The following is a 24,562-nucleotide window of genomic DNA, read 5'->3' as shown; positions in this document are numbered from 1 at the left end:
TTATAATGTCCAACAAAGAATCAACAACTACTTCACTACTTTCAATGATACAACCATCCCCACCTAATAATGACATCAATGACTCTATCACTGTTAATTCTCAACCTAGTAGGATTACCAAACAAAAAAGTCAAAATCAATCACATGCTATCCCTCATTCTTCACTCTCAAGTTTTAGTCCTGTTGAAAGACCTCAACAACCAGTAACCCAAGAAGAAATAACTGAATTTAAAAAGAAACCAAGAAAGTTAAGGGATGAGTCAGAAAGAGTTAAATGGCAATCAAACGCAGAATTTATTAAAGACGTTTTGACTAAAGGACGTACAAAGGCAGGTGAAACAAAACCACGAAAGATTGTCCCATTGTTTGTTTTGTTCTTTTTTTGAGAGTTTTTATTTTGAACGAAAAATTAACAATTATAAGTAATAGTCAGATTGAAAAGAAACTTGATGAAATTGTCAAAAACATTAGAAGAGATCTACAAGGAATACAAAGAACTTCAGTAAAAATGTGTTGATATTAGTGCTAACTTTTTTTGATAACTAGTTGTTAAGCCTTAAGCATTTATTTAAAAAGAATTTATTTGGATTTATTTGAACGTTTTTCTTAAGTTCGTTGTTTGGTTTGTAACTTCTCAAAGTACAGAAATACAAAAAAATTGAGCATTAAAACAATGATGCTACTGTCTTGTTTTTTTTTCATTATTATGACCCAATGTATTTTTAAAAACGTTCCTCTTTTTTTCAAAACCTTATTAAAGTAGTTCTCTCTTCTTGAATGACTCAGTAACATCTCTTTAAAACTTCAATCTTTATCTACTATTAATTGGTATTTACCATAGAGAATGACGCTTATATCTTTTTTTTTGTTAAAAGATTAATAAAATGAAATAAAGCTAGTTATTTTCTTATTAGTAACTTCAATTTATCCTTTTTTTAAAAGAGCTTTTTCATACAAAATTAACTTTTGATGTTTTTATTAACATTAAGTGATAAAGGTAACTAAACACTTAAGTGAGATTTCAGAGACGAATTAAACCTTCAACCAAGTTATCTAATAATTTTGTTTAAAAATTCTTTTAGCTTTTGTATTGTCAACTAATTATCAAATATATAAAATGTTATAATATGCTTTTTTTGTTAATTGTAGGCAAGACGTATTGATATGCTTTTAACTACATTAATTAAAATATAACTAAAAGTTCTTTTTATTGTTTTTTTTTTCAAATCAAAGAAGAAGTAAAACGATAAAATGAAGAACAAGAATAATTATTACAAAAACTCCTTGAAAAGAATAGACTGTAGCTTTGGGTTTTCTTTTTTAATAATAAAAGAATGTCCAGAGCCTGTTTGTGATGAATAATTTACAAGGACCTCATGAATTATTTTTCCTCTAGAATCAAGATCAATATTACCAACTTCTAATCCATCAATTTCAAAAGATTCAAGCAGACGGTTGTCTCTTAGTGTCGTTCTTTTACCATAATTTGTTTTAATTTTGTATCCAACACTTTGAGCAATATCTAACAAAACATGAATATGTTCCATAATTTTATAGACTTCTAACCTTCGTTTTATTGTTTTTTCATCTATACCATTAATTTGGTTTTCTTTAATGAGTGATTGAACCTTGGTATCAGTAAGCGTTTTAAGGTTAATTCGGTTTCTTCCATCAATTAATTCTAAGACTTTAAAAAAGATAAAGACTCGGTGTTAATTTTCCGTGGTTTTTCAAGAAGTATATCGAATTTTAAATTAAGTAATGCAATTAATATACATTGTTGTTCAGATTGATGGTTTCTTGATTTGATAAATGACTTTCTATTTCTGCGAGGTTTATGCTTTCTTTTTTCATCAACAAATGGATGATGTGGTAGATTATTCATTGAGAGAATTATTAATTAATCAACTAACATTTTAGAACTATTATACTATCATCTTTTTTTCAGTCCGAAATACTCTTGTAAGAATTTAATTGTCTTTCTATTGTTGGGTTATTCAAAAAAATTATTTTCAAATAAACTCTTTGTATTTTTAGAACAAAGTCTTTTTATTTATATACTTCTTAGTAAATTATATTTTATAGCTTTTAATAGTTTATAAAGTCAAACATACTTTTATGTGGAAAAATAATATAAAAAATATTTAGGAATATCAACTGTCATTAACCTCTCTTAAATTGAGTAGTTTCTATAAAATAGTAAAAATAAAAAAATTTTAGCAATTTTTTTGAAAAACTATGAAACTAAATGACAAAAATTCATTATGACAACTCTCCTCTAACATTTGGAAGACAGGAAGCGTGCCGCCAAGATTTGATCCGACGAGGTATTTATACTGGAATGGAAACAAAAAATAATATTAATTACTTCCCTACAACAGAAGGAAATGTTGTTGTCATAGAACGTGAGAAAGAAATTACTTTGGTTGAATTAGAACAATTATCATTGACAATTCCTCAGTGTGTTTTAGCAATTGTATCTCAAGACAGTTCAATAGTGTATTACAGTATTTCACCAATTTCATTGACATTTAAAAAATGAAATTAAGAAATAATTTGAATAATAATTTGATAAAAAATCATTTCATTTATTGTTGTTGTGCATTAGCTCCAATAACATCATCAACTTTCAAAATCATTTTCACTACTTGAGTAGCCAATAAAATTTGTTGTGTTTTAGCATGAAGGGATTCAAATACTTTTTGTTCAGTCATATCATTAGTTCCAACTTGAAGACAGTCAATTCCAAAATGTGAATTTTTATTTGTGACTTGCATTTGTTTAACAGCAGCTACAGTCTCAATAGCATTTAATCCACTGTTCTCAGCTAATGCATGAGGTACAGCTAATAAAGCATCAGCATAAACAGACATAGCATGATGTTCAACAGTTTTACAATGTTTAGAGGCTTCAGCAACAGCAAGAGACATACTTATTTCACAAGCTCCACCACCACATACCTCTCTATTATCTCTTAAATAGTTTCTAGCAACACACAAGGCATCATGAATAGATCTTTCAATTTCAGCCAATACCATTTTATTACCTCCACGAATAAAAATAGTAACAGCATTAGAATTAGGACATCCTTCTACTTTGATCATTTTTTCTTTTACAGTTCCAAAACTCATTTCACTAATTGATTTACAACTTCCTAATTTATCTTTTGTTAATTCTTCAAAACGTGGAACAATTCTTGCACCTGTAGCAATAGCCAATAATTCTAATTCAACACCACCAACCCATCTTACAGCATTAATTCCATTAGATAATAATAAATGATTAGCTTCATCATCAAATCCCCATTGACAAAGAACAACATTAGCCCCTGCTTCTTTTACTTTTTCTACCTGCATTCTGAAATATGCTTGTTCTTGTTGATATAATTGGTTATATGCTTCAACACTAGTAACATTCATATTAGTTGTTGTTTTAGTTTTTGGTGGTTCAAATGGACATGACAAAATACAGACTTTTGCATCTTTAACAGCTTTTGGCATTTGTGCATGAGAGAAATCTTTTTCTAACATCAGTCCATCAACTAACTCAGTATCTTCCATTCTTCCTCCAGCTTTACTAACTAATTTAATTAAGTCCATGTTAACATCATTACGTTCTTTGTCATAAACAGATAAAACAGCATCTGCACACACTTCAGCTAAATGTCTCTTGCATCTATTAACAATTTTACTACCAAGAGCTACTTCACACGCAGCAACAATGGAGTCCCTATCCATTTTTTCTTTTTCTATTGCAATTTTCTTTAATTCATCAACAGCAATTTTGGCTGCTTCTTCATAACCTGTTGCTATTCTTGTTGGATGAATTCCTCGTTCAACTAACTTGAGTGAATGTTCTAATAATGAACCAGCAAATACAACAACACCAGTTGTTCCATCTCCAATTTCTGAATCTTGTGATTGTGATAATTCGACAAGTAACTTGGCAATTGGATGATCAACGTTCATGTCTTGCATAATTGTTGCACCATCATTTGATACAGTAACGTCTCCATCTTGTGATACCATCATTTTATCCATTCCTTTTGGCCCGAGTGATGTTTTTAAAATATCAGCAACACTCTTGGCAGCCAGAATGTGTGCTTTTGTAGCTTCTACTCCTTTTAATCTATTTTCCTTTTTTTCTGCCTGTTCACGAACAATGATAAATGGTCGTCCGTTCTCGTCAAAAGCAAACATTTTTTGATCTTTGTAGTTCACCTTCAATCGTTTTTTTTCTTTTTACTATCCTCCTTTAAAACTATACTTTTTACTTTTTTTATTCTTTTTTTTTTATTTCATATTTTTTACTATAACTTGAATTTTATTTCCATTTGAGATAGTTTTTTTATAATTAAATTTTATTATTTGTCAATTTCTCTCTTTAATTATTGTGTAATATATAACAAATTATTTGTTTTGTTTTATCTCCAACTTAGTTGTTGTTATCTATCCAAATTATCAACTTAAGTCTGTCAATACTTATTCAAAGAGTTATATTTCTTTTATGGTACTTTTATTGAAAACTAAAAGAAAAATAACATATAATTAACTACTAATATTTTTGGTTTACTCTAAGATATAATTTATTTCAATAAAATAAAATTATAAATAAGTATTACCATATTATCAATTTTTATTATTTGTTTATAACTGATATTAATTTGTTCTTTTAATCATAATTCAATACTTTTTCTTGGAAAATATATTAATTATTCTCTATCTAAAAACAAATTTTATCAATGAACTTATTTCGATTTTTTTACTGAATAATACTTGGTATTAAATATCATTCACCATATAATTGTAAAAACAGTCTTTTGATAAATACAAAGATAATGTCATTCTATTCATTTATTTTTTTTTTTCATTTATTAAAGAGTCATAAATAATCTTAAGTGAATTTGTCTTATTTCATATCTCTTATTCTAATCCACATACTAATACTCCAATTTCTGTATCAATTATAAATTATTATTGTTATAAAATATATAAAACTAAATTACTTATTCTATTAAATAGAATATCAACCTTTTTAATATTGACTCAAAAAACTTTTTCATTGTGACTATGTAAACTTTTTTAATAAAAGACAAATTATTTGTAAAAAGATTAGTTATGGTTATAAAATGATGAATAATTTTATTTTCAATGATCTAAACAGTGATTTATTTCAATATCAAGATATTGTATTTTAAAGGAGTTAGAACCTTTCAAAGTATATATTTATATAATATTTTTATAATCTAAGACTTAAAAAAAGACAAGAAAAAAAAAAAAAAAAAAAAAAAAAGGTCAATTATTAGATATATCCTCAATTGGATTTTCTTCATATTGAGAAGTGATTATTTCAGTTTCTTCAATATGCTCTATTGGTGTAATAGAGTTCATTTCTAGCATGCTCGCATTAGATTGTTCTTCTTCTAATGTGCTGTCAGAATTTCCTGTATAAAACATTAATTCTTTCATATTTTTTATTATTATTGTTCGTAGGTTTTTGGGGAAGTGTAATTGTAATTTTAGTGATTTTAATCTTCTTACTGATTCTTTATGTATTAATCCATTTATTGATACTATAACAGGTATTATTTCTACAAATATTATTTCTCTATTGTTTCTTAATTTCTCTTGTAATTCTTTGTATTTATTTATTTTATGAATGTAATTTAATTCTAAATTATTATCTTGACATATAGCAACATCTATAATATATCCTTTCTTTTCTTTCATATTTTGATATTATATATCTTATCTTCTCACATTGAAAGAATGGTCACTAACCAATAAATCTTTATTGTAAGTTATAATCATTTTATCATTATTAATACATTTTGGAGGATTATTAAAATCAATTGCATCAAATTCAGTAAATTGTGTAACTAATAAGTGTTTAAATATTTGTTTACATACATAATCATGTTTTAATATTTGGTTCTTTTTCATTACATCCTAACAATATATGACTAATAGATGCTATTGTGTTATGACAATGTTTACAATATTTTAAAGCATCATTTTGGAGTATTTTAGATTTAATACTTCCTGTCATAGTTACTCCTTCTTGCATTTTTACTATTTGGAGGAATGCATTTCTTTTTATGTTTAATGACCTCCAAGTGGCTACTGTTAGTTTTTTATCATTGAAAGTGCCATTTGCACATCTTATATATTCACCACATTTCTTTTCTTTCCATTCTTTTAAATATCATTTAATTCATTATTTACAAATTCAAATATTTCCTTTACATTGTGCTTTCTTTCATTTAATTCTATTATATTCATTAATTCATTAAAATTAATATTCTTACCAAATACTTTCTTCATTCTTTTAATTATTCAATTTGGATTTTCTTTTATTGTTTCTATCATTTCTCCTATTTCTGTGCTTGATCTCCACTTATATTTTAAATATATTCTTAATAATTCTTTACCACATTCATCTCTTGATGACATTAATCCTAATCCCATTTCATTTATTTTAACATATAATCTATTTTTGGGAATATTTCTACTATATAATTGGAGTTGTATTAATGATTTTCTTATTTGTTTATCTATCTTCTCCAATTCTCCTAGTTTCCATGGTACAATACTAAATCCATATCTTAATTTGGAGATTATATCTCTATTAATCTTTCTTATTGTATTGAGAATGCTGTATTTCATAGTATTTAATGATGATAAAATAGAAGATACATCATTTAATATTCTTGAACAGTATTTGTTAATATTTACTTTATCTCCTATTTCAATACCAAGGTATTTATAATGATTGTCATTAGTTACTCTTGGTAATTCAGCTAATTCACCATTTATTTGATTATTAATATTAGTCATTATCCCACTCTTTTCTACATTAATTTTTAATCATATTGCATTAAATATTTCTTTAGTTAATTTGTGTGCTTTTTCCATTTCATCGAGACTATTAGTCATTATCTTTAAATCGTCCATATATAATATGTGGTTTAACTGGATTTGTTTTTCTTCTCCATTCATTTTAATATTTAATTTGCTTATTTGTTTATCTAATTGTTTAGATAGTATGTCAATAGATAATACGAATAAGAGTGGAGATAGGCTGTCACCTTGTATTATTCCTCTTTCTACATTAATAATACTTACACTTTCTTGATTGTAATACAAATTAAGTTGTGTATTATTTAATATATAATATATTATTAATTACTACAAGTGGGATATTAAAATATATTAAGCATTGTTTAATCCATTGATGGTTAATACTATCATATGCTTTGGAGACGTCATAATATGTTTCTACCAACTTCCATTTATTCTTTATTAATAATTGATTGATTATAGTGTTGTATAATAATTATTCTTTTGATGCATATGTATATTTCTTACATCCAATTTGATTTAATGAAAGTTGTTTTTCAATTGGATTTAACATCAATTTGCTTTCTATTTTCATTTTTAATATTGATGTATACACTTTTAACAGACAATTTAAACAAGTTATTTGTCTGTAATTCTGTGTGTCTAATTTATCTCATTTATTATATATTAATATTGTCCTTCCTTGAATAAAGTGAAGAGGTATTTCATTAGGATTATTCAACCATTCATTAAATAATTTTATTAAATATTTCTTTGGCTGTTCTAAATATTTAATCAAAAATCCTTGTATTTTATCAACTCCCGGTGCCTTCCAGTTAGCAATGAATTTAATATCACAGTTTAATTCATTGGGAGTGATTATAGCCATTCTATTATTAATTCTGTTTTCAATTAATATTTCATATAAATTAATATTCAGGAAATCTATATTAGTGTTAGTTTCATAGATTCATTTCCAGAAATTAATAAATGAGATATTATCTGGATATTCATCTTCTTTAGATTTATTTAAATGTTGCCTTTTTCCATATTTCATCATTTTATAATTCCATCTTATTCTTTTCCAATTATTCTTTCTTGCTTCTATTTCTATTATTTTCATCTTTCGGAGGTATTTATAATAGTTTATTTGTTCAATTGTTTTTATTTTAATATGATATATATCATATTTCTTAATATGTATTATTCTTTTTAATTTCATATATTGTTTATTATTAAGTAAATCTCTCAATCTACATATTTTTGATTGTAATATTCTTTCTATACTTTTCTTTCCACTTCTTTCTTGTTTATTTTTATTAATGATGTTAATAGTGGAAGCTACAGATTTAATATAATGGTAATAATCATCTAATGTATTGATTGATATTTCATTTTTATTAATAATATTAATTATTTGATGTATTTTCTTCTTATTGTAATAGTAGTCAATAAATTGTACTTCTTCTTGTTCTTTCATTTCTTCTTCTTTAAATATCTTCATTACCTCCTCTTCTTCTATTTCTTCTTTCTTGTTCATTCTAGTTATTGTTTATTTTAATTCATTATCTTTCCATTGATGTTTTATTATTTCTTCCTCCATTATTCTATTGATTCTCTTTTAATTTCATTCTTTATTTTAAATGTCTTCTTTATTATTTCTTTATATTCATTAATATCATTAACTTTAATTTCAAATTCTTGTATTAGTCTTTCTATTATTTCTTCTTTAAGTTGACATCTTAATTTTCTTTCAAATAATTTCAAAGCAAAACATTTATAAAGTGTTAAAATTTCTTCTTTTCTATCTGTTTGCTTCCCCCGTTTTTTTGATTATCTAATTCAAATGTGGTGATCTTCTTATGCTGAATATCAATTTCTTCAATGGATTTCTGCGTTAACTTTCTTTTTTGGAAGATCATCTTCACTTGATGATATTTCATCAGCAACTACCACATTGGGGGTGAGGTCATTTACTATTTGTGTTTCAGATGAGTCTGTTATATTGTAAGTTACCTCATCTTTCTTTTTTTCTTCCTGTGTATTTTTATTTTCTAATTTAGATAATTTATCTTTCATGAATAATAATTGTTGTGTTAAATTGTTTACTTCAGACCTTTTTCTTTCAGATTCAGCATGGAATTTGAATATTTTTTTATCGCACTCGTGGTTTTTTGTGCTTATCTCCTTCTCATGCTTCTTCTTTAATGCCATAATATCCTTAGTTAGTTTCTTAATGGTTTGGTCTTTTATTTGTATTTCCTTTTTTATTTCTTCTTTCTCTTTCATATCCTCCTCCACTTTTTCCTCTATTTCTTCTACTCTTTTTTTCTTTTTACTGTTTTCTTCTTCCTTTTCTACCAGCCTCTTCTTCTCTCCTTTAGTGATCTTCTTCTCCTCAGCAAGCCTCTTCTCCTCTTCTTCTAGCCTCTTCTTCTCCTCAGCAAGCCTAGCTTCTACTCTCGTAGAATCTTTATCATCGTCTTCTTCACTTTCAATACTCATTACATAGTTATTGTATATTCTATTGTCTTTAATCTCAATTGGTTGTACTGATTATTGTCTTCTTCCATCGTCATACTAATAGTCTCTTCTTCCATTCTGGTTGTTTTTGTTTTTTCTCGTGCAATAAAATACCATTTTCTCCATATTGTTGATGATGTATATTCTTTAATCTTGGTATTTTTAATTTCTTCTATTTCTTGTGGTGTAAGTATTTTAATTTCTTCTTCAAAGAGTCTTTTCCAATATTCTTGGTTTTGTATTTCAATCATTTCTTTTCTTTGATTTCTATTTTGTTTCTTATTTTGATATCGTTTATATCTTCTTTGTGTGTTATTATGGTACTTGTTTTTTTATATTGATACTGTTTATTTCTATTGAAGTTGTTATTAAAGTGTTTATGACGATGATTATGAATGAAGTGATGAGTGAAACGATTTGTATCATCTATGTTATGATATTTATGGTAATAATTGTTATTGTAATGATTAGTGTGATTATTCATGTATCTCTGTCCATACAGATAATACCTATTTTCACTCATTCTTCTGTCATTTATATTTCTTGGTTGATGTGAATTTCTTCTTTTTTGGTTATTTATTTTTTTATATTTTTTGTGGTGTCTCCTGTAATGCATCTTCTTTTTTTAGACTTAAACAAAGACAAGAATAAATAAAATCAATTAATTAAGTATTAATAGAAATAGCTTCTATTCTTCCTGGCTCAGGGGAGACTAATCCCGTCCCTTCGTCTTCTTCTTCAAGCAGCTCTACGGAGTATGTTTGGTTGTGATCTCCGCAGTATTCCATGACATTCATCATGTTTTTAATCACAAGGTTTTTTACTTCTTTCTCGATGTCAATTTCAATTTTTAATTCTTTAATTAATCTATTACTTTCTTTATTCATTAATCCATTAATTGAGATTACTACTGGAATTATTTTGACATCTTTTATTTTCTCTATTTTCATTAGCCTATTCTTTAATTCCTTATACATATTTCTTTTTTTCCAATAGGCTCCATTAATATTGTGATCAGCCACAATATTCATATCAAATAATAGACCAGTTTTGTTCTTTTTATCTAATACGTATATGTCTGGTCTTTTGTGGTATTGTCCATCACTTTTAGGCATTATTTGTTTGTTCCATATCATTGTGATGTCTTTATATTGGAACACTGTTTCATATGGAGGTTTTTTATATTGTTTATTTCCAGTGTATTTTCTTATTAATCCCTCCCATATTATTATGCCTATATGGTCATGTTTTTCCATTTGTGATTTTTTATGACCAATACAAGATAGTAGAATGTGCTCTACTGTAGCTATCTTGTCTTTACATAGTGTTTAGTATTTCAATCTTTCATTTTTCATTATTTTTGCTTTCTTATACCCACAAAATATTGCTCCATCTTGCATTTTAGTTAATTGAAGAAATGCATTCTTTTTAATATTGAATGACTTCTATGCTTTCACTGTAGTAGTTTTATCTACTCCTTTTGACTCGAACCATCTTCTGAAGTGTCCACTAATTTGATGACACTTCCATTTTTTGATGTATTGGTCGGTCAATAATTTCTTTATTTCTACTACTACTTCTTTTTCTTTTTTCTTTTCTATCCCTTCATTTATTATTTCTTCTATTTTTGTTTCATTGATTTTATGAATTAATGTTTTTAATTCTATTCCATATTCCATTCTTACTGTACCATCTATCTAATATGTTATTTCCTATTTCACTTTCTCTGGTACAGTAGTACATCACTGTTCTTACTAATTCAATAACATATTCGTCCCTTATATTTACTAATCCTTCACCCATTTCTTCTTGAGGGACATACAACCTATCTTTGGAGTTTCACCAATGTATTTTGCCTTTCTTAAATATTTTCTTATCTCCAAATCAATTTTGTCTAGGTCAGTTATTTTCCAATTTACAACTGATGCTGAATATCTGAAGATATTGATTACTTCAGTGTTTATTCTAGTAATATATCTTCTATTACTACTTTCATCACTGTTTATTTCTTCCATCTTCTGATTCATTTTTTCTTTGATGGTTTTACAATTGAAGGTGTCATCAATTTCATCGGACTGCCATATTCCTAAATATTTATACAAGTCCTCACCTTCAACTACGGGGATGTTTTGCATTCCATTTGGTATTTCCTTAATGTTTTTTAATACCATTCCTGACTTTTTCTCATTCATTTCAATATGTAACTTATTATTTCTTTAATTTCATTGTGGATTATTCACATTTCTTCACTACTTTCCGTCATTATTCTCAAATCATCCATATATAATGTGTGATTTACTTTTGGGAATTTCTCTTCGATGATTTGAGAAATTACGTTCATCTGAATGATGAAGAGTAGAGGGGATAAGGAATCACCTTGTAAAATTCCTCTATTTAATTTAATACTACCTAGATATTCATTAAATTTATAACCGATGAATATCTTCAATCTAGTCATCATATTTTCAATAATGTTAATGATGACACCCTCTACATTAAAATATTTTAATGATTCAATTACCCATTCGTGGTTGACTGTGTCATATGCTTTCTTAATGTCATAATATGACTCCACATATTTTGGGTATTTCTCTTCTTTCTGCTGCTTCATCATATAACTATTAATTATTCCTTCTTTATCAGCTAAAGACTGTAACTTACATCCCAATTGATTTTTACTAATTTTAAATGATTCACAATTCATGTTAAGTCTTCTGTGAATCTTTTCTTTTAATAATGAGGTAAATACTTTCATAATTACATTTGTACAACTGATAGGACGATAATTAGTGACGTCGTTCCTATCACTTTGTGGATTAATAAAGTTCTTCCACTTACCATGTCTAATGGATGTTTTCAGGGAAGTTCAACCATTCGTTAAAGATATTGAGAATGATTTCTCTTGATGATGACATCCTTTTCCAATAATACAAATATATAGTGTCTATTCCTGGTGCTTTCCAGTTACTTATTTTCATTATACTTAAATTTAATTCATTTATTGTTATTATGACATTATCATAATTTCTATATCTTTCATTCCACGATGTGATTTGTTTTATTTTCCAATTCTCTTAATTTAATATCACCTGTGTTTCATATAACGATTTCTAATATTCTAAAGTAATATCGTTATTTGGGTATATTTCATTTTTTGTTTCTTCCTTATTCTAATTTTCTTGTTAGAATCAAACATGATTTTATTTGTATTGATTCTGACCCTTTCTTCCTTATTAAATTTAATTCTTTCTTTGATCATTGTCATCATATATTTTAGGTACTTTATTCTTTCTAGTGCTTTAACTTTTATTCCTTCTTCATATTCTTTTAATTTCATGATGTATTTTATCCTGTACAATTCCCTTGACCAAATCTTCTAGTCTATTTATTTTCTTTAGGATTTCTTTTATTTCATCAAATTTATCTCTTATTATTTTATTTTGGAGATAGAGGTGCATAACAAATTGAAATCCTCTTCATATCATCTTGTAGATAATGCATTCTGCTTCCTGACATTATCCATCTATTATTAATTTCCATTATTAATTCATCAGTTCCTTTTCTTTGAAAGTAGTAATTAATGTTTGCACATTTTTCTACTTTCATTTCTTTTATTTTATTGATGAGAGTGTTAAGATATTCTTCATCAATTTCTGTAGAGTTATTCTTTATTATGATGTTTTTTATTATTGAATTACACTCTACTCTTCATTCTATTATAATATTTACTTTCACTTTAATGTATTGTTTAGTATTTTCTTTTATTTTATGTGATATTTTAATATATTTAATATATTCTTTTTTATTATTGACATTGATGTTTATCATTTTTATTATACTTTCAATTTGTTCCCATCTTAATTTCTTATATAATTTCTTATTCAACCAATTAATTGCAAAACAATACATCACTTCAATTAAAATTTGATTTCTCCTTCTGTTGTATTTCTTGTCTGATTATCATCTCTTGTTTTTTGACAATCAGTGCTTTGCTTTTCTCTTCGATTTCCACTACTGTCTTTTTCATAGGAGTAGTTTCGTTCATCTCCATTGTTCCTGATGATGTTTTCCTCATTACTGGTTGTGTATTTATCACAAGTGTCATCGTTTTCTTCTTCTCTAGTTCCTTCTGTGAAATAAAATTTTCAATATCATCTTGTTGTTTTGATATTATTTGTTTTTGTGTTTCATTTTCTTTTTGTGTGTTGTCTAATTCTTCTCTTGTTATTTCTACAATTTCTTGGTTTTTAATTGCAATTTCTTGATATTCAGAGATTTGTTTTTCTTTATCTCTTATTTCTTTCTTTAATTCTTTAGTATTTTCCTCTATCGTTTCAATTTTCTTCTCTAATGTGTTTGCATTTTGTTCTAGCGTTTTGTTTCTCTTTTTCAACTTTTCAATTTCTTCTTTCATTTCTTCATTTTCTTTTTCAATTTTCTTTTTATTAGCTTGGATGCTTCGGATTTTTTCTTCTTTATTATTTACTTCTGTGATTTTCTTTCCTTCTATCTCATTTATTTTTCCTTGTAGTTTTAAGTTTTCTTCTTCTAATTTTTCATTTTCTTTCTTCATTTCTTCATAATTCGTTTGAATCTTTTTATTTTGTGTTTTCATTTCTGTAATTTCTTCTTCAAATTCTTTTCTAACTATTTCTTTTGCTTTTCTCCTCATTTCTTCTGAGATGGCTTGTTCTTCTTCCATTCTTTTCATACTTAATTCTTTAAGTTTTCCTTGTAATTCAGTAATTTGATTTTTCAGAGCAAGTATTTCTTCTTTTTCTTTTTCTTCTTCTATCTTTTCTTCTTTATTTTCTATTTCTTCTTGTACTTTCTTTATACTTTCTGTTTCATTTATTATTCTTGAAATTTTACATCTATCATTCATTTCTTTAATTGGGTTTTTGTTTTTAATTTCTGCTTCTATAGCCTTAATGTCTTTTTCTTCCCAATCTTTTGTTTTTTCTTTAAACTCTTCTTTCGTCTTTTCAATTACCTTTTTCTTTTTAATTGAATATACTTCTTGAAAGATATCATACCATCTTTTCCTTTTACCTTCATATTTTTTAAGTATTTCTTCGTATTCTCCTTCTTTCCATTCACTTGTTATTTTTTTTATTCTTTCTTTGTATCTCATTTATTGTTAGCCATTTGTATTTGTTATTTGTATAATCTTTATTATTATTGTATTTACCTTATTTCTTATTTGTTTTTCTTTGTGTCTTTCGTCTTCTAAACCCTTTTTCCTTGGTAATATCATTTACCTTTATTATTATAATTTTTAAGCCATTTATTGCTATTGACATTTCTTTTTTTATTGTATGACCTTGGATTTCTATGTCTTGTTTGCTTTTCTTTACAAGACTCTAAGGTTTTACACAATAGCCATGGCATTAAAATTTGTTGTATTTCCTGCATTGGAAAAGGATCTCCAAAAAAGACAAGAATAAAAATAAAAATAAAACACAAAAAAAGAAAAAAGAAAAAAGAAAAAAGAAAAAAGAAAAAAGAAAAAAGAAAAAAGAAAAAATTCCTCACCAAATAGAAAAGAAGAAAACAATCTTTAAAATCTCATTACTGAATCAATTTCATGTCAGGAGCCCAAGCTCATTTAAATGCCCAAAATAAAAAATTCGTGTCAGGAGTTAAACCAGCTAAGAAAGAAGAAAAAGCAGCAGTTGGACCAGTAGTTTTAGCTATATTCTTATTTGTTGTTGTAGGTTCAGCTGTCATTTCACTCTTCAGAGTGATGTAAAACATACCAACATTCATTTAACGTAATTGATTCATTAACTATTACTTATTTATTTGGTTAATGAAACAATAATTTCAACGAAAACTGTTAAAAAAGAAACTGAATTAATGAGTTTGAAGCCATTTTTCACAGCTTAAGGCTGCCATACAACCACTTCCTGCAGCTACAATAGCTTGTCTATATACTCTATCACATACATCCCCACATGCAAATACACCATCAACACTAGTTTTTGGTCCTTCTGTAAGAATATATCCATCATCAGCAGTTTTAACTTGTCCACCTAAGAATTTACTATTTGGACTATGTCCAATAGCATAAAACAATCCAGCTACTGGAACAACTTTGTATTCTCCTGAAACTAGATTATGAATTTTTGCCCCATTTAATAAATCACCATCTCCTTCTAATTCTACTAATTCAGAATTCCATATTACTTCAATCTTTGGATGATTTAATACTCGTTCTTGCATAGTTTTACTTGCCCTAAAAGCATCTCTTCGATGAAGAATAATAACTTTACTTCCATATTTTGTTAAATGAAGTGCTTCTTCCATAGCTGCATCTCCTCCACCAACTACCATTAATACTTTATTTCTGAAAATAGGAACAGCCCCATCACAAATGGCACATGCACTAACTCCATTTTGCCAATATTTGTCTTCTCCTGGAACATGCATTCTTTTAGCTGTAGCACCTGTTGCAATAATAACTGATTTTGTAAGTACCTCTTTTCCTTCTTCAGTAAACAATTTAAATGGTTGTGTTGAAAAGTCAACATGGTCAATAGTTTCTGTAATGATAGTAGTTCCATACTTCTCTGATTGTGTTCTCATATTCATCATTAATTCATTTCCATCAATACCGTTTGGAAATCCTGGGAAATTCTCAATGATAGTAGTGGTAGTTAGTTGTCCTCCTGCAGCTACTCCTCCTGCCATAAACCCTTCATACATAACTGGTTTCAATGAAGATCTTCCTAAATAAATAGCCGCAGTATGTGCAGCAGGTCCTGAGCCGATAATCACAACATCATGAATATTACTCATCTTATTTTTTTGGTTTAATAAGATTGACTTATTTTCTTTTTATATTAAGATTTATTCTATAACCTATTTCTGTCAAGAAGTTCTCAACTAATTGTGAAAGTGCTGTGATAATATCCTTCTGTATTGAAGAACCACCTTTTTTTCAATAAAAGGTTCAGTCACTTTTCTTCTCTTTTTTTATAACAAAACTTTAAAACTTCATGTATTTATAATCCATTGTTGTTATTCTTATCTAAACCAATTATTTCCTAAGTCAATACTTCTCTAAACACTTTTTCCTAAACTATTCTTATTGTCTTTTTTATATGATAGTATAGATTAATGGAATACTTATTTTTATTATATTTAAGTAATGATTTACATCATAAATGCTTTTTGTATTTTGTGTTTTAATCTAACTTTTTTTTTATTTAACTTAAAAGTTTCAATATCATCCTTTTATTTATGTCTTGTTCATTTCATTTATAAATCATAGACACTTTGTTGATGTTCTTTCATATTCTTTTATTTCTTTATTGAAGAAATAGTACTTCATGTTGTTGAATATTCATTGAAACACTTTAATTTAATATTTAATATTTAATATAATCTTATTCTTTTGGTCATCAATTAGTAAATCTTTGTTAACCTATTACTTATTTATACTTTTTTAGTTAATTAATTTGTAGTGTTTTATTGTCATAATTAATTTTTGACTAATCAACAACATTTTGAATTAAATGAACAAATTTATTTTGCATCTTTTTAATAAGAAATTAACACATTTAACGATGTATTTGTACAATTTTGTAATATCTTTTCTGAATAATAATGTGTCATTGTTCAAATCACATCATTCAATCAAAGAGTTAACTATTTTCTATTCATTCAATTTAATTTTTTACAATTTGTTTTAATATATAAATTATTAATAAAAAGTTTCAAAAAGATAAACACAAAAAAACATAATTAGATAGAGTCTTTCAAAATAGATTCTCATAACATTCTTTTTATTTATATCATATTACTAATATTAATAATTTATTATGAATATACTTCTATCAAATAATGCTTATTAACTATCATTCAATTTTTCAACAACATTAAATTTACTGATTAAACACTTTTAACTCTTTTATTAACTAGAAATATCCATTTTATGTTGAGTGTTATTAAAAAAGTAATTATATGATATTTAAACTATATAACAAATAACAAAAATCATCTCTTTATATTTTATTCATAATATTAATCATAGAATAATGTTGATTTTAATAAGTAGATATTATATTATTTTAAATTGGAAATAAAATATTTTCATTAGACTTATCTCTACAAAAATAAAAGACAGTGATATGAAAATAAATACTTTAATCATATCAATTCAAATACATAAACATTCTAATAATATTGTTAAATATACATCTAGTTTTTTATCTTTTATTTGTTTGACTATATAATTATGTATAAACAACACAAGAAACATTTTTTTTCACATCAACAAATACATTTGAAATAATACACTAAAAGTACAATTATTATGTTATGTTAATAAATATTTAATTATGTTAATAGTATAGTAAAAGAGTCTTAGTTGACTCATCAAAGTGTATTTATTCTTTGAAACAAATACAGACTTTGTAATATAACAAACAAAAACTATTGAAATAAAATGATTTAAATCTCTTTATTAACACTGGAACCTCTTTCAAGAAGGGAACATGCGTCAATTCTTGTTGTCATTCCACAGAATGCAATATTTTGAACAATTTGAGGGTGAAGAAGCTCTGGGGTTATGAAACAATTTTCAATTAATTCTCTACTAATTGGATTGCACTCATTTAATTCTTCAATGCAATCTCCAACTAATTCACATAACTTCATCTCCTCTCTACATTCTTTGGTGTTACAAATTGAAGAAATTTCGTTAATTGTGAATTTTTGTAAAGCACAATGAAGTGACATAGTTGATTCTTTTGATAAAAATACGTCTTGGTCAGTGTTAGTTAAATTTCCAGAGTCATTAATGTTCTCAAATAAATCAATTTTCCTTGATGTAAACATAATTGTATTTATTGAATGAATTGTGAAATCTGACAAGAGACAACCATCTTTGAAATACATGTGATAATGAAAAAAAGGAAATAATGCAAAAATAGATTTTGATACTTCACAGTACCAACCTTTATTAATAAAAATCCAGTCTAATGGCTTAGATTTGTTGGAGAATAATAGAGTAATTGTTATGTCTTCTGTTTTCCATTCTAATTTTTTGTTGTCTTCAGAAAGATTTATAGAATATGGGTGATTGACAAAAGAACCATCGAAATAAATATTCTTTCGTACTAGAGAAGAATAATGAATAAAACGATAAATAGATTCGAGGATTTTTTGTTTAGAATAATCACCAATTGGAAATTGTAAAGAACAAAAGTGAGTAGAAAATAAAGAAATAATAATGTCATGGTAATTAACAATTTTTGGTTGAATTTGATTTTCTTTGATATTTGGAAAGAGTAAATAAATAATACATAAAGAGTCACAAAAAGAATAAGTCATTTCAATCTCATCATCTATTAGAATGTCTTTTAATAATTTTGCTAAAACAGAAATGATTGATTGAGGAGAAAACATTAATAAAAAGAATTAATAAGAATAAGAGTTTAAATAATGTCTTTTTATTTAAGAAAAAATCACGAAATTTTCAAATCTTAGTTAAAAAGTGTAATTATTTTGATTGACCAGCCAATGCAGCCTTCTGAATGTCAGCTAATTTCTTTTGACATTCTTTAACTTGAGCTTGAAGATCAGCTTCTTTTACATCACACTTCTTCAATTCACTTTCAAGATATTCCAATCGTTGATCAACACACATTTCAGCCTCAAGAGGGTCTTCTTCTTTTAATTGACCATCTTCTAATTTGTATATAATATCGTCATCTTCTAATATTTCAAGCTCTTTCTTGACCATGTCATTTTCATTTTTTTGTGTTAATAATCTTTGTCTATTCAACATAACATCTTGGAGTTGATTCATTTTATCATTGTATGCCTTGAGTTCAGGTGGTTGTTGTTGAGTGGTTGACATTATGAACTTGGATTAATTATTAGTGAAACTCCATTTGTTTTTGAATTTAGGTCATTTTAAATAAAAAACTAGTTTTGTACTAGTCCAAATAACAAAAAGAAGAGCATTAATTAGAAAGAAAAAGAATGACTAAGGTTATTTGGTAAATTAATAGTGATAAAAGGAAACATAGTTCAAAAGAGGAGTGAGCTATGTGATTGTTTAACACAACAAAGAGAAAATAAAGAAAAAGAATATTTTTGTGAAAGGAGAATTTCAATAAAAAATAGAAAGAAAAATAGGAAAAAGAATAATAAAAAAATAAGAAGAAGGGTTTGGATAAAAAGGAGGGTTGAACTAAGAAGAGTTGCACTAGTCAGCATGGCAGAACAAACAGAAAGAGCTTATCAAAAACAAGTGTTCCACCATCATGGAAGAAATGATAAAGGAGAAATTGACTTTGGAAGTGTAAAGAGATATCATAAACAAATTGGAATGGGATTTGTTACACCAGCTGAAGCAATCAGGGGAACATATATTGATAAGAAATGTCCATTCACATCCGATGTTTCTATTAGAGGAAGAACATTATCAGGAATTGTCAAATCATGCCATATGAAAAGAACTATTATTGTTAGAAGAGATTATTTCCATTATGTTTCAAAATACCAAAGATATGAAAAGAGACATAAGAATATTGCAGTTCATTGTTCACCAGCATTTAGACAATTAAAAGAAGGAGACCATGTAGTTATTGGACAATGCAGACCACTTTCCAAGACAGTTAGATTCAACGTATTGAAATTCACATCAAGAGGAACTGGTGATAAGAAACAATTTGCTATTTTCTAAGTGAAGGGATATTGAAAGGTGTTATGTTTAAAGAAAAGGTTTTTAAGAAATAATTTTAATAAAAAAGAGAGAAAAAAAATATAAGGGTTTTGATTAAAAATAAAAACTTTGAAAAACATGCAATACAAAATTTATAAGCAACAACAAATTGAAGGAAATAATCCACAGTTTTGGGTCAATTTATGTCAAAGTCAAGATGATTTTAGGATTGTTATTAACAGAGAAATTCTTCAACAAATGATTGCAGGATTTCAACAAGAAGCAAATGAATTATGGAAAAAATACTTTTTTGAACAACAAACACAAAAAATTAAAGAAATGGAAAGTGTTTTTAGTACTGCTGTCATTTCAACTCCAAATGAAATTACAGAAATTCAACAAGAACTTAACCAATTAAAATTTATTCAAGAAAAAATGATTCGTTCATATGAAGTAAATCAATCAGAGAATAATCAATATATCAAAGGAATTGAACGAGCTAATGAAATAATTAATAAGAAAGAAAGTCAAATTCAAACAATTCAAAATGAAACAGAAAAAATTGAAGTTGAATTGCAAACTGTTTTGAGTCAGAGAGAAAATGAAAAGAAAGTTAGTGAAAAGAAAGTAGTTAAACTTATTACAGAACATAATGAAATGGTTGTTAAATATGATGAACTCTTTCAGTCATATACAAAATATAAAAAAGCCTATGAAGAAGCTAAAACTGAAAGAGAAAAGTTGAGAAATGAAAATAACAAATAAATTTATTGTTGAGTATTATTGTTGAGGTTTATTAGTAAAAGTCATTTTACATATGAGATGATAAATTTTGTTGTTGAATTTGGTTTTGTGTTTCTTGAGGAATAGTAATAATATCTGGTGATATGTTTAATATCATTGGCATAAATGGAAGTTTATTTGGTTTTGCTGTTGAGTCAGTTAAACCAAGAAGAAGTCTTAAATTTACACAGAATTGAATAATATCATTTTTACTATATTTTGCAAATTCGTCTCCATATTTTAAATTTTGTTCAATATGTTTTAATATTTCTTCGTTATTATTAAGTAATGTTGAAATATCATAATTTTCTTGTTCACGTTTTTGTGGTTCTTTCTTACTTGAAACTGGTGTATACATTGATTTTGCAAGAAATGTTGATTGTGGTTGACTTAGTCCTCTTTGGAGTTGTGAACGAACATAATCTTCTGATTTACTTGTTCTAAATGATTTTCTAAATGATGACTCTTGTGGTGGTTTTGGAGAAGACTGATTTGATGAATAAGAAGATGACCATCCTGAAGAACATTCATTTGGAGATGTTTCACTCATATTTATTCCTGTACAACTTTTTGGTGGATTCTTTTCATTTGATTTACAAAAATCATCCCAGCTTTGATTCTAAAATATTATTACTGAGTATCTTTTTAGTTTGAATAAAAAATATCAACAAACTGTTCGTGAGCGAATCCATTTCATTCTTAATGAAATTTGTTGAATAGACTTGTGAGGAAACCATGGAGCAATCATTAATACTGTTCTGAGTTCATCTTCAGATGGGTCAATTCTATGGGTTATTGATTTTTTTAATTGCTTTATAATAGAACTAAAATACAAACGTTGCCATTTGCTGTTCTAATAAAATAGTTTCATCAGCAGACCAAATTGGTGCATTTGGTTGTTGAATACCAGTTAATACACTTGTCAGTGATGGAAACAGAGGAGTGTTGTGACGATGAAAATCCATAAAAAGAAATGAAAAGAAGTTGTTTTGTTTTTCTTTTATTATTTTTCTTTTTTCTTATGAAATTTCTACCCTATACAGTTTTACACAAAAACAAAGTTACTATCACTTTCAATTACTTTGGAATATCTGTTGCTTTATCTATAGTTAATTGTACTATTAATTAGTTCATTTTTCTTCATAAATAAGATTATTAACAAACATTCATCAAAGAATTTCATTAACAAAGAACTTTGTTCGTTGTATGACAAAACCATTTCTTCACCTATAGATTGACAAATGGTTTGTAATTTTTCTAATGCCTTCCTCCTCTTCTTTAGTTCTTTTGCCATTTGTATAGTTTGGTTAAGAGTTGCTTTCAATAACTCTTTCTTAATGCGTTTTCTTTCTTCTTTTTCTTTGTGTTTTTGTTCTAATTGATTTCTTGCAAGAAGTAATGAAGGTCTTACTGTAGCAGTTATTTGTATTGTATTTTGAGAAGAAGTGTTTTGACTAAGTTGTGAGAAGAGTGGTTGTGATAGTTGAGAATTTTGTGAATTAAAAATATAGTTCATTCGTAAATGTTTTCTGTTTCTTTGAGTATGTTTAAGTTATACCTTCTTTTCCTAATCAAAAGTAACATCCAGAAACACCTGAATAAATCAATTAATCATTTATTTGTCAGACATTTGTGATTGTAATTTATCAATTCTATCTGTAATATCATTTAATTCTGTAAAATTGCGAATCTTGCTATCTGGTTTCATTCTCTTAATTGCTTCTATTAGTTCTTGTTTAATTTTAAGTGCATCTGTTGGATTGATGCTCTGTAAGTCTAAAAACATTTTTTCAAGCTTTAGTTTAAGTACCTTATTTTCAAATTTTTTGATTAATTCTTTTTCATCAATTTCTTGAATTTCTTGTTTTTCTTGTTTAATAGGAGTGTTATCAACTTCTTTTTGTTTTGCTTTTTTCATTTCTTCAATATATTTTGAAAAATATTCAACATTCTTTTTAATCGTGTCTAATTTATCACTTTTATAAGTTAAAACTTCAGATATTCCTTTAGAATATTTGTTATATTCTTCAGGAAATTCCTCCTCAAGAATAGTTTGGATAGTAAGTAGTTTTTTCTGTTGTACTTTAAATTCCTCAAGTATTCCTTTTTTTTCCTCTTTAGCTTCTGTTATAGAGGCAATATTTGACTGAATTTTTTTTACTTCATCAGAACTACTGTCATAAGTTAAACATTTAATTTCATGTATACGCCCTCTTTCGTTACAGTCTAGTGGTTCAACTATTTCAGCCTTTAATCCAACTCGTCCATCTAATTCAACTCTACAAGTCACTCGAAACTTGACATCTCCTACTTTTCTTTTTGGTAAATTAGGTATTATAAATACTCCTAGATTAATACAATCCTCTGTTTTAGACTTTAGATTACTTGTTTGAAGTAAATCAAATTTGCATTTTGTTTGATAATCTTCAACTGTTTTATATAATGCACTTCCTTCTGCAGGAAGTGCTGTTCCTTTAGCTACTAAAGAATGAAATTGTGTGCCATAAATAGATGTTCCATAATAATATGAACAAATATCTTGAACTGGAGATGCTCCAGAAATTCGTTGATGTGCATATAATGCAGCTCCAAATGAAACAACTTTTTGTGCACTAGCTTTTCTTTCAAGTTTTGTGTTTACACAATAACTTTCTGCAATTTTTTGAACAAATGGAATAAACGTAGAACCTCCAACAAGAATAACATCTTTTAAGTCTTCTTTATCACATCTGCAATAAGATAAAATTTTATTGACAACTTCATTGCATTTTGTTTTAATATTTTCATTGATTCTTTCAAAGTCGTTTTTTGTGATTGTAATTTTAATATCTTCAATATAATCATCATAATCATCATCATCGTCAAATCTTTTTAATATTATATCTGTTTCTTCTTTTGAAGATAATTCAATTTTAGCATTTTCACATAATTCCATAATTTTATCTTCAGTTAACTCTTTAAGGTATCTAGTATATCCTTTTTTCTTACATTCTTCTTGAAGAAATTCTTTAACATTTATATCAATGTCTCTTCCACCAAGATAATTATTTCCTTCTGACCCAATAACTCTTAAATTTCCATTTTTCATTTCAACAAGAGAAACATCAAGTGTACCTGCTCCAAAATCAAATATAAGAATTTTATCTCCATCATTATAGTTTTGTGTTTTACTACAATAATATGCTGCCGCGGTTGGTTCATTTAAAATATCAATAACTTCTAAATTTGCTGATAATGCGGCTTTTTTTGTTTGATTTCTTTGTTCATCATTGAATTGTGCTGGAACGGTTAAAATACATTTAATGTTGTTTGTGTGAAATTTATTGACAATATTATTTCTCACTCTACTGTACAAAATAGATGCTACTTCTGTTGGTGAAATTGTATGTTCTTTATCGTATTTGATTCTACAAAGTCTATTTTCTGGGTCTTTAACGATTTCATAATTAATCATTCTTTTTTCTTGTTGTACCAAAGAAGGTTTAAAAGAACAACCAATTAGTCTTTTTGTGTTTGATATTTTTTGAGTCTCATTGTCTTGAATAACGTCATCATTTTGAATCAATCCATTTCTAAAATAAACAACTGACTGCATTTTTTCTCCTTCATTTAATCTTACCAAATCAGGTGCTCCTTTTTTTGTATCAAAATATGCACATTCAATTGTAGTTGTTCCAAGGTCAATACCAACAATCACAGATGATATCATATTACTATTTTATTTCAAGATTTGTTTTTT

The 24,562-nt window shown here is 26.6% G+C and overlaps 11 protein-coding genes across 11 annotated transcripts, besides 3 other annotated features; 3 read left to right on the top strand and 8 right to left on the bottom strand.

The window, feature by feature from the left end:
* Nucleotides 1–44: 44 nt before the first annotated feature.
* EHI_155470 (uncharacterized protein) lies at nucleotides 45–517 on the top strand (the record flags this gene model as incomplete). Its single annotated transcript, XM_650645.2, has 2 exons — nucleotides 45–364; nucleotides 430–517. The coding sequence occupies 2 exons, from the start codon at nucleotides 45–47 to the stop codon at nucleotides 515–517; spliced, it is 408 nt and encodes a 135-aa protein (XP_655737.2).
* A 754-nt stretch (nucleotides 518–1,271) lies between these two features.
* EHI_155460 (uncharacterized protein) lies at nucleotides 1,272–1,547 on the bottom strand (the record flags this gene model as incomplete). Its single annotated transcript, XM_650646.2, has 1 exon — nucleotides 1,272–1,547. One exon carries the CDS (start codon nucleotides 1,545–1,547, stop codon nucleotides 1,272–1,274), a length of 276 nt encoding a protein of 91 aa, XP_655738.2.
* A 1,041-nt stretch (nucleotides 1,548–2,588) lies between these two features.
* On the bottom strand, nucleotides 2,589–4,199 carry EHI_155450 (chaperonin containing TCP-1 epsilon subunit, putative; the record flags this gene model as incomplete). Its single annotated transcript, XM_650648.1, has 1 exon — nucleotides 2,589–4,199. One exon carries the CDS (start codon nucleotides 4,197–4,199, stop codon nucleotides 2,589–2,591), a length of 1,611 nt encoding a protein of 536 aa, XP_655740.1.
* Nucleotides 4,200–5,279: 1,080 nt separating this feature from the next.
* Nucleotides 5,280–9,264: a repeat region.
* Nucleotides 9,082–9,980: a repeat region.
* Nucleotides 9,981–10,015: 35 nt separating this feature from the next.
* Nucleotides 10,016–14,790: a repeat region.
* A 409-nt stretch (nucleotides 14,791–15,199) lies between these two features.
* On the bottom strand, nucleotides 15,200–16,163 carry EHI_155440 (thioredoxin reductase, putative; the record flags this gene model as incomplete). Its single annotated transcript, XM_650656.2, has 1 exon — nucleotides 15,200–16,163. The coding sequence occupies one exon, from the start codon at nucleotides 16,161–16,163 to the stop codon at nucleotides 15,219–15,221; it is 945 nt and encodes a 314-aa protein (XP_655748.1). The 3' UTR covers nucleotides 15,200–15,218.
* Nucleotides 16,164–17,819: 1,656 nt separating this feature from the next.
* On the bottom strand, nucleotides 17,820–18,206 carry EHI_155430 (uncharacterized protein; the record flags this gene model as incomplete). Its single annotated transcript, XM_650657.2, has 1 exon — nucleotides 17,820–18,206. One exon carries the CDS (start codon nucleotides 18,204–18,206, stop codon nucleotides 17,820–17,822), a length of 387 nt encoding a protein of 128 aa, XP_655749.2.
* Nucleotides 18,207–18,870: 664 nt separating this feature from the next.
* Nucleotides 18,871–19,230, bottom strand: EHI_155420 (prefoldin subunit 6, putative; the record flags this gene model as incomplete). The annotated part of the gene is made up of 1 exon (XM_650658.1): nucleotides 18,871–19,230. One exon carries the CDS (start codon nucleotides 19,228–19,230, stop codon nucleotides 18,871–18,873), a length of 360 nt encoding a protein of 119 aa, XP_655750.1.
* A 360-nt stretch (nucleotides 19,231–19,590) lies between these two features.
* Nucleotides 19,591–20,075, top strand: EHI_155410 (40S ribosomal protein S11, putative; the record flags this gene model as incomplete). The annotated part of the gene is made up of 1 exon (XM_650659.2): nucleotides 19,591–20,075. One exon carries the CDS (start codon nucleotides 19,591–19,593, stop codon nucleotides 20,059–20,061), a length of 471 nt encoding a protein of 156 aa, XP_655751.1. The 3' UTR covers nucleotides 20,062–20,075.
* Nucleotides 20,076–20,178: 103 nt separating this feature from the next.
* Nucleotides 20,179–20,805, top strand: EHI_155400 (uncharacterized protein; the record flags this gene model as incomplete). The annotated part of the gene is made up of 1 exon (XM_650630.1): nucleotides 20,179–20,805. The coding sequence occupies one exon, from the start codon at nucleotides 20,179–20,181 to the stop codon at nucleotides 20,803–20,805; it is 627 nt and encodes a 208-aa protein (XP_655722.1).
* A 46-nt stretch (nucleotides 20,806–20,851) lies between these two features.
* On the bottom strand, nucleotides 20,852–21,788 carry EHI_155390 (uncharacterized protein; the record flags this gene model as incomplete). Its single annotated transcript, XM_001913459.1, has 3 exons — nucleotides 20,852–21,442; nucleotides 21,497–21,608; nucleotides 21,661–21,788. 3 exons carry the CDS (start codon nucleotides 21,786–21,788, stop codon nucleotides 20,852–20,854), a joined length of 831 nt encoding a protein of 276 aa, XP_001913494.1.
* Nucleotides 21,789–21,900: 112 nt separating this feature from the next.
* Nucleotides 21,901–22,339, bottom strand: EHI_155380 (uncharacterized protein; the record flags this gene model as incomplete). The annotated part of the gene is made up of 2 exons (XM_001913458.1): nucleotides 21,901–21,941; nucleotides 21,988–22,339. 2 exons carry the CDS (start codon nucleotides 22,337–22,339, stop codon nucleotides 21,901–21,903), a joined length of 393 nt encoding a protein of 130 aa, XP_001913493.1.
* Nucleotides 22,340–22,438: 99 nt separating this feature from the next.
* On the bottom strand, nucleotides 22,439–24,532 carry EHI_155370 (heat shock protein 70, putative; the record flags this gene model as incomplete). Its single annotated transcript, XM_650661.2, has 1 exon — nucleotides 22,439–24,532. One exon carries the CDS (start codon nucleotides 24,530–24,532, stop codon nucleotides 22,439–22,441), a length of 2,094 nt encoding a protein of 697 aa, XP_655753.2.
* Nucleotides 24,533–24,562: the final 30 nt, after the last annotated feature.

This window comes from Entamoeba histolytica, genomic scaffold, assembly GCF_000208925.1.
Source record: "Entamoeba histolytica HM-1:IMSS scf_1104750518611 genomic scaffold, whole genome shotgun sequence".
In the NCBI taxonomy this organism is placed as follows: Eukaryota; Evosea; order Mastigamoebida; family Endamoebidae; genus Entamoeba; species Entamoeba histolytica.
This window is presented reverse-complemented; position numbering and strand designations above follow the sequence as displayed.